The 13469-nt window shown below is 53.0% G+C and overlaps 4 protein-coding genes across 4 annotated transcripts; 2 read left to right on the top strand and 2 right to left on the bottom strand.

The window, feature by feature from the left end:
• Window positions 1-404: 404 nt before the first annotated feature.
• PLP2 (Proteolipid protein 2) lies at window positions 405-1332 on the bottom strand (the record flags this gene model as incomplete). Its single annotated transcript, XM_064839641.1, has 3 exons — window positions 405-1116; window positions 1209-1225; window positions 1291-1332. The coding sequence occupies 3 exons, from the start codon at window positions 1330-1332 to the stop codon at window positions 405-407; spliced, it is 771 nt and encodes a 256-aa protein (XP_064692884.1).
• A 292-nt stretch (window positions 1333-1624) lies between these two features.
• Window positions 1625-4520, top strand: SEC21 (coatomer subunit gamma; the record flags this gene model as incomplete). The annotated part of the gene is made up of 3 exons (XM_064839640.1): window positions 1625-1697; window positions 1763-2076; window positions 2127-4520. The coding sequence occupies 3 exons, from the start codon at window positions 1625-1627 to the stop codon at window positions 4518-4520; spliced, it is 2781 nt and encodes a 926-aa protein (XP_064692883.1).
• Window positions 4521-5754: 1234 nt separating this feature from the next.
• Window positions 5755-6922, top strand: LTS14_006946 (uncharacterized protein; the record flags this gene model as incomplete). Its single annotated transcript, XM_064839639.1, has 3 exons — window positions 5755-6115; window positions 6173-6534; window positions 6590-6922. The coding sequence occupies 3 exons, from the start codon at window positions 5755-5757 to the stop codon at window positions 6920-6922; spliced, it is 1056 nt and encodes a 351-aa protein (XP_064692882.1).
• Window positions 6923-7977: 1055 nt separating this feature from the next.
• KOG1 (Target of rapamycin complex 1 subunit kog1) lies at window positions 7978-12591 on the bottom strand (the record flags this gene model as incomplete). The annotated part of the gene is made up of 1 exon (XM_064839638.1): window positions 7978-12591. The coding sequence occupies one exon, from the start codon at window positions 12589-12591 to the stop codon at window positions 7978-7980; it is 4614 nt and encodes a 1537-aa protein (XP_064692881.1).
• Window positions 12592-13469: the final 878 nt, after the last annotated feature.

Below are 13469 nucleotides of genomic sequence, written 5' to 3'. Positions count from 1 at the left end.
TCGGGCCCGACAGACATTTAGAGTTCGGACATCCTCCTCGACTCGACTCCTTGCTCTCACCAGGTGCCACGCTTGTCGGAGCAATGTGATTCTGTGCTATGACTTCGCATGTACTCAGCCGGGCATAAGAGCTCCAAGACTACCCGGTTGTGCTGATCTTATATTGCTTCATGCCTACACTTATGCAGTAGTCAAGATCTGGCGGGTGCAAACTGCCAGTGCCACCCATTTCCGACGGCCGGCCAACTTGCGATGCGGTATGGTGATACAGTCCGATACGGCGTGCATGCCACACCCGTTCTCCAGGTCGCTGCACCATGGCCTTCGATGCCTGAACACCGTGCTCGGCTGCCCTTCCACGACTTCCGCGGCGACCGTTCACAACCGCAAGATGCATGACGGTCTCACTCCCAATCACTATCCTCTCCGTCATCCGTGCCCTTTTTTGCACCACCGTTCCTCTCACCCTGCCACATCGCCTTCCTCCTCTCCTCACCCTCCTCCTCATCCTTCTTCCTCAACCTTACATCGCCTAACTTTACAGCCCCAACACCGACAAGCAACTCCTCTAAATCCTGCAAACTCGTATCCATTCCCTTCAGCTCCTGCAACGTGACAATCTGCCGGCGAATCTCACCCTCCTTGTAGATCAAGATCGTAGGTGTATTCCTGTCCGGATAACCCTCAATACATAAATCTCCTTGCATCTGGCAGAATTTGATGTCGCCCCATTTCTTCGCCAGCTCTCTCCATATAGGTATCATCAATGCGCTTGCTTGGTTCGTGCCTGCGCTTGAGGTGAGAAGGACAAGGACGGTTGTCTTGGTACTCTCTTCTGTGACTTCTTTACTGTACTCAGGTTTCTGAATCTGGTAGACCTGGTTGTAGACACTGCTCGTCTGGATTGTTTGCAGTTCGCCTAGCCTCTTCTGTCGATAGCTGTCGAGAAAGGCCTCGTCTTCCTCATCCTCGAGCTCGTCTAATTCGTCGAGGTCTTTACCTTCTAGTCTGTTCTCTTGGGCTAGGTGTCGAGCTTGTTCCAGTGCTTCTTCGATCATGGGCGTGGGCGATGGAGGCTTCTCTGGAATAACGCCATGCTTTCGAAGGATGTCGTTCCTGTTCGTCGAGCAGGGTTAATGGTGAGAAGACGCAAATGCGTAATGAAATTGATTGCAAGGAAACGATGGGTGCTGCTTGATATTACCTACCATTCTGTGTCTTCATTCTGTGATGGACGACGCCATCAGCACCTACCGTCTGGTCATGTATATGGTATAGCGACTATCTTACCGGGTCCACCTGGACATTGATGGGCATGTCTGGCATGTTCATCTTGGCGGATGAAGCTATTAAACAACGGAGAAGGGGGAAAATCAGAGGTGATGCTGAAGGTCAAGTAGAATCAGGCAGGCAATTTTGTTGTACAGTCGTCTGATATCTAGGCAACTGAATTATGATCCTCTTGCATGTGCATGTCCACAAAGTGCCCGCTGACGCACGCACCAACTCGTACTCGTTCTCCAGACCCTTGGGAATTGTGGACAACAAGCGCACTGAAAGCCAGCCAGACCACTTCTACCGAACACATGTCGTCCATATAGTGGTATCAAGGGAGACAGCCACCATGTCTATGAACAAGAAAGACGAGGATGACGCCGGCATCGTCAAAGTTGACCGGACGAGTGTCTTCCAGGAGGGTAAGATGCACCAATAAATATACTACCAATGCCATATCACATACTAACACCAGAATGACCACTAGCCCGCGTGTTCAACACCTCCCCAGTCAGTCCCCGCCGCTGCCGAATCCTCCTCACCAAGATAGCCCTCCTCCTCTTCACAGGCGAAAAGTTCCCACAACAAGAAGCCACCTCGCTCTTCTTTGGCATAAGCAAGCTCTTCCAGAACAAAGATGCCTCCCTACGGCAGATGGTGTACTTGGTCATCAAGGAGCTCAGTAAAGATGCCGAGGATGTTATCATGGTTACGAGCAGTATCATGAAGGATACTGCGGCGGTGGGGAGTGATGTTGTGTATAGGGCAAATGCTATACGGGCGCTGTGTAGAATTATTGATGTGCGTGGCATACGTAAAGGACTGGTGACCACGATGCTGACCGTGCCTAGGCCTCGACTGTCCAAGCCATCGAGAGAAACATCAAGACTGCGATCGTAGACAAGACTCCCTCTGTCTCTTCAGCAGCACTGGTTTCCTCCTATCACCTCCTACCAATCGCCCGCGACATCGTCCGAAGATGGCAGAGCGAAACACAAGAAGCTGCGTCCGGCAGCAAATCCTCTGGCGGCTTCATGGGCTTCGGAGGCAGTGCACAACATGCCACGCTGGCTGCTGGCAACAATTACATGACACAGTACCACGCCATTGGCCTTCTTTATCAAATGCGAAGTCACGATCGCATGGCCCTGGTCAAGATGGTACAGCAGTATAGTGCAGCTGGTGTGGTGAAGTCACCCGCTGCTCGCGTTATGCTAGTACGCCTGGCCACTAAACTTGCGGAAGACGATCCCAGCCTCCGCCGACCGATGATGAAATTATTGGACGACTGGCTCCGCGACAAGAGCGAAATGGTCAACTTCGAAGCTGCAAAGGCTATCTGCAGCATGCCTGACCTGACAGACACGGAAGTTGGCCAAGCAATCCACGTTCTTCAGCTCTTCCTCACCTCACCTCGCGCCATCACTAAATTCGCCGCCATCCGCATCCTCCACCAATTCGCCAGCTTCAAGCCTGATGCAGTACGGCAATGCAACCCGGATATTGAGAGCCTCATCAGCAACACTAATCGCAGCATTGCCACATTCGCCATCACTACCCTGCTGAAAACTGGCAACGAGTCCAGTGTCGACCGTCTGATGAAGCAAATCTCCTCCTTCATGTCCGAGATTACGGACGAGTTCAAAGTCACCATCGTGGAAGCCATTCGCACTCTCTGCCTCAAATTCCCATCAAAACAAGCTGGTATGCTTTCCTTCTTGTCTGGTATCCTACGAGACGAAGGCGGCTTCGACTTCAAGCGTGCTGTTGTGGAGAGCATTTTCGACCTCATCAAGTTTGTGCCTGAGAGCAAGGAGGAAGCTTTGGCACATTTGTGTGAGTTCATCGAGGATTGCGAGTTTACGAAGCTAGCAGTGAGAATCTTGCATTTGCTTGGTATGGAAGGCCCAACGACGAGGCAGCCGACGAAGTACATCCGATACATCTACAACCGCGTCGTTCTGGAGAATGCCATCGTGCGGGCCGCAGCTGTGACGGCGCTTGGGAAGTTCGGCGTTGGGCAGACCGATCACGAAGTCAAGAGTTCGGTGCAGGTTCTGCTGACTCGATGTCTGGATGACACGGATGATGAAGTACGAGATCGCGCAGCATTGAATTTACGGCTAATGAAGGAAGACGATGAAGTGGCTAGAAAGTTTGTAAGGAACGACAGCATGTTCTCCCTACCTGTTCTAGAGGACCAGCTGGCACACTACGTCAATGGCTCGAGCGCAGAGGCTTTCGCGGAACCTTTCGATTTCAAGAATGTGCCTGTTGTGAGCCGCGAACAGAGTCTTGCCGAGGACAGGACGAAGAAACTCACAACTGCGACACCAACCCTCAAAGCTCCATCTCTTGGACCGAAGAAGGAAGCTAATTCGAATTCGGCTATGGCGGACTCGGCTCGTGAGGCTACGGTTGCGAGTCAGAAATATGCGCAACAGCTTTCTGCTGTACCTGAGTTCGGGAGCTATGGCGCCGTGCTCAAGAGTTCTCCTGTTGTGGAGCTTACGGAGAGCGAGACCGAGTATGTGGTTTCGGGCATCAAGCACCTTTTCAAAGAACACCTGGTCTTGCAATTCGAGGTCAGGAATACGCTCGCCGACTACGTGCTTGGGGATGTCAGTGTGCTTTGTGTCGCGACTGCAGCCGGGGACGAGGGAGGCAGCGGTGGTTACGAGGAGGAGTTCATCGTTCCTGTGCCTGTTCTCAAAGCTGAGGAGACGGCTACTGTTTATGTCTCCTTCTCCCGCGGCGAGGAGGCTTTCGCTACTGCGTCTTTTGCGAACGTTCTCAAATTCACGCTCAAGGAGATCGATCCTGCTACCTCGGAGCCGGAAGAGGGCGGATATGAGGATGAGTACCAGCTGGGTGATCTGGATATCACAGGCGCGGATTACATTCTACCTGCCTACGCCGGCAGCTTCGATAACATCTGGTCTGGACTTGAGAGCTCCGATGCTGATGAAGCGGAGGAGACCTTGCAACTCGGCAACGTCAAGTCTATATCTGACGGCGTTGAGATGCTTATTAAGACTTTGGGAATGCAGGCGTTGGACGGAAGCGAGATTGCGCTGTCAACGTCTACGCATCAGCTCAGGCTTTTTGGACGGAGTGTCCAGGGTGGCAAGGTCGCGGCGTTGGTCAGGATGGCAGCGAGTGCGAAGAGTGGTGTCACGGTCAAGATCGTTGTCAAGAGCGAGGAGCAAGGACTTGCGGGAAGGGTGGTGGAGGGGGTCTCTTGACTTGTACGGACTCGTGGACTGGATGGTATGTGACCACCCTACAATGCAGTCCTTTCACGAAAGCAGCCGCTGATTTACGCCGTTGTTCAGTCAACCCTATGGCTTTCGTGCGCGGCACAAGCGGTGAGGCAAGCCGTGCTACAGAGCCTTTCCCAGTGTTTCGTGGTATCATGTCGCCTAAGCTCGAAAGCGTGGCTGGATTGGCTCCGCCGGGTGGACCAAAAGGAAAGGGACATAGGCGGAAAAGGAGTTCCTGGAGCGAGTTAGGGTTCTAGACATGGACGGTGGGTAGATTTATTACCAAGGCATGAAAGTTAGCGTGGAGTCTTTTAGCTAGTATGATTATGGAGAATGAACATCTTCATCCAACTACAGATGGTAGCATTGATACAGTACGCGGGCAGAGTACATGCGAACGTCGGAACTCTTCCGAAATCATGGCCAAGGGGTTTGTGGTAGGTCTTGTCCTTTGCTTGTTTATTAGCCGCGCACACGACAACGTGTCCCAACGATCCCAGCTTCATTTCCTCCACCACTGTCCGACGCTATCGCACGACCACAGTCACGAGGGCGAGAAGTGTAGGCTACTGGGATAGGCTATGCAAGAAGCTTAGTCCGCCCGATGCGCTAGAGGGGATGAAACACTGATGAGGGGCCGCTGGGAGTTGGACCTGCGTGGCTCGAAAGCCTCTGCCGCACAATGCATGCTATACACATTTTCCCAAGTATTGATACTGGAAACGACAGACGGGGCACCATCGCCAAGCATGAAGTGACAAGTTTTTCCATATGATCAATCAATCAGTATCGGGTTGCGCCATGGAAGCAGCACCAGAGTTAACGCACCTACCGGCTCGTCCACTCCACAAGTCATACTTCGGCAGAAGGATGATCGCGTCGACATACAGGGTCCTATACTCAAGCCCGGGTGTCACAAGGCATTCTAAACTCCTGCGGTTAATCTATCCTCTGCGGACCAGGCCTAAGTCCAGATCATGTAGACCATAAGCATAAGTTTGAAACCACGAATGGACTTCAGCCGGAGCACTTACGAGATTATACACGGTAGGTTGATGGAAACAAGTGCTGCTTCTATATTACATACGCCGGTTCGGAGACTATGGTGTGAATCAGGAGTGCCCAAGATCTGATCGATCGAGGGGATATAAGTATTGTCCTCTTTGGCCTTCTATTCCGTTCGTACATCACTTCTTCTGGCGCCTCTACTTTCGTCATGCACGCCATCACAGCTATCTTGGCACTCGCTGCGGGTAGCGTGATTGCCGCTCCAGTCGATACCGTCGCTGAGCGTGCTACCGCCACAGAACTCAACACTGCCGCTAAAGCAGCTGGCAAAGTGTACTTCGGTACCGCTGTCGATAATGGTGACCTAGGGAACTCCCAGTACACCTCAGAGGAAAAGAACACCGCAGATTTCGGCCAGATCACACCAGCAAACTCCATGAAGTGGGATGCCATCGAAGCCAGCCGCGGAAAGTTCACCTACACCCAGGGCGATGTAATTGCGAACCTCGCCAAGACCAATGGACAGAAGCTTCGCTGCCACAACCTTGTTTGGCACAACCAACTGCCTAGTAAGCCCAACATCCATACACGGTTTTCTATAGAAGAGCATCACTGATATGTCCTAGGCTGGGTCTCCAGCGGCAACTTCGACAATGCCACCTTGATCTCGATTATGAAGAATCATATCACGAACGAGGTCACCCACTATAAGGGTCAGTGCTACGCGTGGGATGTCGTAAACGAGGCCATCAACGACGATGGCAGTGGCACCCTCCGCTCTGACCCCTTCCACAACACGATCGGTCCAGCCTACCTCCCAATCGCCTTCGCGACTGCTCATGCTGCGGATCCCAGTGCGAAGCTTTACTACAACGACTACAACATCGAGACTCTTGGTGTCAAGTCGACCGCTGCTCAGAACATCGTCAAGATGATTAAGGCTTATGGCGCTCCGATTGACGGTGTTGGGCTCCAGAGTCACTTCGTGGTAAGTGTTCACCATTTCACCCGTCGGTAGTACGTAATGCTGACACTTCCGGCAGTCCGGCTCCACCCCAACCACAGCTCAGCAAGTCGCCAACATGAACGCATTCACAGCGCTGGGCGTCGACGTCGCCATTACCGAGCTCGACATCCGCGTCAAGACACCCGAGACCTCCGCCGAGTTGACGCAGCAAGCCACCGACTACTCCAGCACCATCAAGGCCTGCAAGCAAGTCTCCCGCTGTGTCGGTGTCACTCTCTGGGACTGGAATGACAAGAACAGCTGGGTTCCCGGTACATTCCCTGGCTATGGTGCTGCCACTCCGTGGGATACCAACTTCCAGAAGAAGACTGCCGTGTATAACGCAATCATCAGTGCGTGGCAATCGTAGATCGCTCATGGTAGCGATTCAGGCCCAGAACAGCATTGCCAAAGAGGTCTCTAAGAGGTGATGACTTGCCAGATCGTCCAAACGCATCAGCCGGGTTGCAGACGGCCTGGTATTGTCTCTGCAGTACTCAAACCATCGATGATCGTCGTCTGCATCCTCAAGATTCATCTCCGTGTTCCTTTCACCGTCCTCGTCGCTGTCCTGTACCTTTCACCTTGTCCGCTGTAGTATTCTGCTGTGTACTCTCACCTCCCTCTCCGTTTCCTGTTGACGTATCAATCGATGGGAGATTTGTTTCGAGCTTTCACGCTAGAGTAGCATCACGAATGCTTCCTGCCTGTTGCCGCTGTTCAGTCTCTTCACAACGATGTGGACGACCCTCATCGAGTTGTTAATTATTTTTGACTTCATTCTGGAGTTCTCCAGGACGATTCGTCCCTCCTCTACAGCCATGAAGCTCATCTGCTTATTCATCGTCATCGTTGTCGTTACTATCGTAGTATCGGTTGTCATCGTCATTATTGTAATCGCCCAAGTTACCGCCTCAAATTCGGAGATCACCAGTTGTGTTATTCGATAGCAGCCTTCTGTCGATACAGTATGGAGGCAGCCCTGACTCACATACGAAGTAGAATGGAGAGCCGCAGGCATCATATAACCATCACTCAAGGCTGGGTCAGTCCAGTTGCAATATCAAGTCACATGCCTGTGTGGCCTTGTCATAGAGCATAGCCAAGGCCATGCCGCCCCATATATCGCTGCCCAGCGGCCTGGAGGTCGCCTATCTCAGCATTCCCTCAGCTTAGGGAACTCATCGGATAGTAGCCTGCCACTAGCGGGCGGAAACTCGTGGGTGCATTCTAGTACCTTGTCAACCCGAGTGCTCTGAAATAGATACCTATACTACACAGCGGCCATCCGTGAAAACAGAAGCTACGCCCCAGAACACCTCGCTAATCCTCATTTGCAAAGCAGCCACGACACCATCATTACCAGACACCATTCCACAAGCGCCCCCAACCCAAAAGCACGAACCACTATCAACCACCAGCCCCTCACCCACTCCACTCATCCACAATCCCACCATCCCTCTTCTCCTCCTCAACAGCCTCACACTTGAACAAATTAACATGCCCATCATTAACCGCCCCACAAGCCATCATCATCCTATGCGGATGAAACGCCGTAGCCGTAATCGGCGCATTCCTCGGAACATTCGTCATGCGCAAAAGACTCATATACGGCTCCGTGACACTCAGCTGCCGCATCTCGGTAGTGTTGTAGACACGGATAGTATGGTCTGCTCCTCCCGTGGCGAAGACAGGAGCATGTTCGTGCACGGCTAGAGTGCGCAGGTTACGTGGTTGACCGCTGCTATTACTGTTATTTGTGCGGTTGCCTAGGGCGGAGACGGCGCGCTGGGATCGAATGTCCCAGAGACGAACGCCGCCGTTGGATTCGGCGGAGATGAGTTCGCGCATGCCGCCGCGCTGGAGGTGGACACCGACGATCCAGGAGCGGTGGTCGGTTTTGCGGTCCGTCCAGTCCATTATCATGCTCTCGCGTGGCGACATTCGTTGGTCGTAGGCGCGGACAGAGCCGTTGCCGAAGCCGGCGACGAAGACGTTGCCTTCCACTTGGTCGGAGGTTAGGGAGGTGATGCATGAGCCTGAACGTGCCGGGATGTCAGCAACGCAAAGCTCGTGTCCTGCTTGCCAGACTCGAATGACGCGATCGTCGCCTGCGACCAAGACCCGACCCTGTCCCTGCTGCCAGTCAAAGACCAGACCAGCATTCTGCTTATCACTGATCACAAGATCGCTGAGAGCGCGAAACGAGCTAGCAAGCTCAATCTTCTTCGGATCATCATAGTGCCTGAAAATCTTGATCACGCCATCACTAGCCCCTGTCATAAGCATAGCCTGATCATCCTCATTGATGAAACGCAGCTCAGTAATGCGACTACCATGCGGATTCCCATTGCTGAACCGACACAACTGCTTCTCAGCCTTCCAGTCCCAGACAGCAATACTGTCGCGGTCATCAGAAGTCACCAGATGGTTCTCGAACTGATGAAACACCATTCTTATCGGTGCAGCGCCGATCCCGAAATATCCACATGGAACATCCCATCGTTGACTTCCCGCCGCTTCCTTAAGTGGCTGCGTTGAGGCGATGATCTTGTCGTTCCTGTTCCGTCGCCATAACCGCTCGTTGTAATCGAGTGAGCCGGGCTCATCAGCTTCAGAGGGCCTCATTTGTGGCTCACGAAAGTATGAAGCAGACCACGTGAAAAAATTGGACTGCAGAGGCACTTCTGGGACCTGTGTCAGATCACGCGGCACAAAGTAAGGCGACGGTGGCACCTTGGCCTTTGGTTGATGCGGCGGGCCATTGATGCGGTCTAGTGCATCAGGGGGCAGCATCGCAGCGTCTGCTGGCGTCAATGGCCGAGCAGCATATGACGGTACTTGACCAACGATCGAATTATGGCGTGAACGTGCCGGACTGCTAGGCTCCTCCAGAGGCGTCTTCACGCCGAAGAAGTTTCGCATCGCAGCAGCGACACTTGCCGTTCTACCGAGAGGGAAGTACCCGTCTGCCTTACTCGCCGTACTGGCAGTCGGGCTCGGCGGGGTCTGTGGTCGTTGGTCTCGTGATCGTTGTCTCGTCAGACCATCCATATTCGACAGCGTAATCTGATCGCGCTTCAGACCCGTAATGACGATTTCATCCAAGATCTTGTTCGCATGATCGCCTAATGGCGAGTCTAGTAAGCCGCTGATGACAAAGTCAACCACGATACTAGCGTTCCGCGCAACCTCGGGATGTGGATCGGCGGAAAGCGTGAGGATCTGTCGCCACATGGCACGATAGATCGTCTTCTTTGATAGCAGCCTCGTGGGTTTATCGTCTTGTTCACGATCATTCGCCATCTCCGCAGGCGTGAAAGACACGGTCCTACGATGCCCTGCACGAGCATGTGTCTTTTCTCCGTTAACACCATTGAGCGCCGGTGGTGGGCCATCGAAATGCGATCCATCATAAACCGCATTGGGATGTGTAGGGGTATCCTGACTCTCTTCTCCCCGACCCTGCCGCTTATCCTTCTCTTCAAGCAACTGCTCCCACGCAGCAACCAAGAACCGTTTCTCATACTTCTTGATAAAAGTAGCATAAAAGATCGTGAGCTCCTTGCGCACCATAATCGACCCATCCATACCCATCGCAACAACCACACTAGCCAACGTCTCTTCCTCAAGCATGACAGCAGCATCGATCGTCTCCCCAGTCCCAGTGAAAACAAAACTCGTCAAAGCCTCCAGACATGCCGCCCTGACCTCCGGCACAGGATCATGGCTCCGATCACGTATCCGCGCATGAGCCTGACATGTCAACCCCAGCCTTTTTGCGGGTTCGAAATCCTTCCACAGATTACTCATACACAGACACGACCACTGCCTCAGAAGCGGGTTCTCCATATCGAGCAAATGCTGCAAACAGCCCTCGATAATCTCCGGGTTGCTCTCCAGCACAGCTTGCTTCCCAGGTTTGAAGTCCTTGCAGAACATGGCGATAACAAAAGCGCACATAGCCCGATGTTCCGCCACATTGCCGAGTGGAATACCGTTCGCGCTGTTCAGGATGCCGGTGAAGTATGTGTACCCACTATCTTTAAGCAGATCGGATTGGCAGCTCTGATCGACAGCTAGGATGCGAGCCCAGATGAAGACCATAGGCGGTTTGAGTTCAAGAGCTTGCGATTGTAGCAGCTTCAGGACATAGGGGAATATTCCTATGCTGAGAGCTAGGTTCACAGCCCAAGGGCCGAGGTCGAGGAATTTGGAGAGGAGGATTAGTGCGCGTAGGCGGTGGACTTGTGATAGTAGGACTTGCAGGACGATAGGCAGCTGTTCAGGTGGCTTGGCGTACCCTGCAGCGCCAGAGTTTGCAGGCGCAGCAGAAAGGTATACTTCGAAGGCCGAGAGTTGATCGGCGAAGAAATCCGAGTGCTGATACTCAAGCTCCTGTGTTGGCTGCTGTGGCGTCTGCGTGGGTGCAGCCGCGCCGTTCGCTTGCGCGTTCACGTTGCTCTGATTACTGTCTGCAGTCAATGCTTCCTGCTGCTTTTGCTGCTCAAGCAAACGCGGCACCTGGCTCAGAATCATCTCGACAGCTAGATCCCAGCTCCGCCATAGTGGGTGACCGTGCGTATCAGGTATCTGCGGCCATGACCGGGGATGGCAATGATACATGCGCATTACTCTCTGCGCCAGCAAAAAATTCCTGAACAATGCGGCAACCATCAGATCCTGTCTGAATAGCTTCTTGAACAGTGGTGGCGGCAGACTATTCCATGCAATGGTGTCGGTGATGGCCGTGAAGATCCAATTGAGCTCTCCGAGTGGCGTGCGGCGTTCGCTGACTTTACCAGGGATCGCTCGCGCAGTCTCAAGAGTGATGGCTGGATTGTTGGGGATGGGATTCTGCAAGATGAAGAAACGCACCGCCATTGCTATTGGCGTTGTCAGGCAGCTTGTGAAGATATCCGCCGGCAGATCTGGGTTCGTGGGCAGGACTTCGTTATCGCGACAGGCTGCAAGGTGAATGCAGTCCTCCCATTTGATGCTAGGCTGTTGCTGTAGTCTGTTGGCGTCTCGACGCAGTGCTTCCTGCTGAGTGGCGTTGTGCTTGTCGACCGCTTCCATGAAACCCTTGATGATACCACCTGCTGCGCTGCAGTCCCAAACCCATAGTCCCGGTGCGCCTACCCACTCCTGCAAATCGTGTAGGCTGATAGGAATGTATTGTGTGTAGCTTCGGTTGAAGCACCAGACCTCGCCACTAGCTGTAGGCTTCGGTACTCCGTGGCCATTGTAATGAAACAATATCCGCTCTGCATGCGCCGTCCGCCTAAGACTGGTGGTATATCTTCGCAGCTCTTCGATCGTTGGATCCAGTATCACCTTGTATCTGGTGCGTAAAGAAAGGTTCTCATACTGGCTTTGGAGATTCTTGCCAATCTGCGCATTGCTATTGTTGCTGCTCTGAGAACTAGACGAATCCGATGGTATCGGGTCCACCCAACACTCCAGTCTAGCACATGGATTCGTCTTGATCACGTCTGGTGGGTCAACGCCTACATTCAGACATACTGCGAGGATTGCGGACACTGTCTTTAACCTGTCCTTCATGCGCCATTCCGATACTATGCTCTTTGGATCGTACTTTGGTGGTGGATTCCCGGCTGTTTCATGTCGTTTGTCCTCGAAGTACATGTAGAACGTCTGGCTGAGAAAGGTGGCTTGCTCTTGGTCCTTGAGCTGCGCTTCCCACCCATGGCGCATACGGATCTTCCTCTCGCCTCCATCTACGCTTCCCTGCTCAGCTCGTGCAAGGCGACGGTCTGCTACAACATCACTCTTCGCCCGGATCAGTTGCGCTGGTCGATGTCGTGAACCGTTTGCTGCCGGCATATGCAGCCCGCCGTCATCCGAGTCGCTGTCCTGTGCATCATGATGTCCATTCATTTGGCCGGTAGCCTGTGAAGAGGAAGTGTTCGGTCGATTTGAGCCTTGTGAACCGCTGGTGTCTGAAGGGAGAAGCTGTAATACAGGTTGTGGATGCTTCGCGGCGCCCTCAAGCGACTGCGTAGCGTGTCTGGTCATCGTGAGGCATGTGTCGCTCCGCACGACACTTGACGATAGCCTAGACCATCATACTACAAGAAGAGCATGAAGTGTGCATGTGAGAGTGTGTGCCTTACTACTCTTGGGTGATTGACGGTACAGTAGCTGGCTCGCTTACTGCCGAGGCGCTAGAATTGTTCTAAGTTGCGGCTCTTTAGTCGCGTGATCCACTGTTGAAAGGCATCTACTGACATAGGGGAAAGTTCTACAGTATGAGATGGCAGAGGGGCAAAGATGGGGATTCGGTCTGGATGTTGCATGATAGATGTACACTTCTCTTTCAGCTGAGTCTGTTCGACGACGATAATGCCAAGAAGCGGCATCGATGGTGCTAGTGGTCCATGCAGTTTTAAAGCTTTCCCGCCCTTCGGACTTGCACAATCAAGTAACCTGAAGTGGCAAGCCCATCAACGGGCCACTCTACTGGTCTAGCACAGCAAGGTTGTTGGGGCAGTCAATGAGACGGCATACAAAGTGTCTGGTGCTCATGATTCGTGCGGGCGATGGTTTGTAGTATGTCAGGTCCCTAGGGTTAGCAGTGCGTATATTTTAGGTTGTCGGGAGAATGCTCGTCGAATCGATGTGCACAGTCCCCCTGCAGCATTTTGACGCCAGAGCCAGATCCATCATCCAAGTCAGTCGAGTGTGGAGGAAAGTCGTCCCTCCTGAATAGAATACCGGTGACCTGCCGACACGTACTGTAAAGCCATACACACCACGACGACCACCGCTGCCACATCCCTCACACATGCGCTTCTGGACTTGCTGTGCTTCTCTTTCACGGCCGGTGTACTGACTTTGATTGTTATATTATATACTCAGGCATTGGCGCTGCGCAGCTGCTGTGAAACCGAACA

Source organism: Recurvomyces mirabilis (assembly GCF_035927965.1).
Source record: "Recurvomyces mirabilis strain CCFEE 5264 chromosome Unknown scaffold_18, whole genome shotgun sequence".
Lineage (NCBI taxonomy): Eukaryota > Fungi > Ascomycota > Dothideomycetes > Mycosphaerellales > Teratosphaeriaceae > Recurvomyces > Recurvomyces mirabilis.
This window is presented reverse-complemented; position numbering and strand designations above follow the sequence as displayed.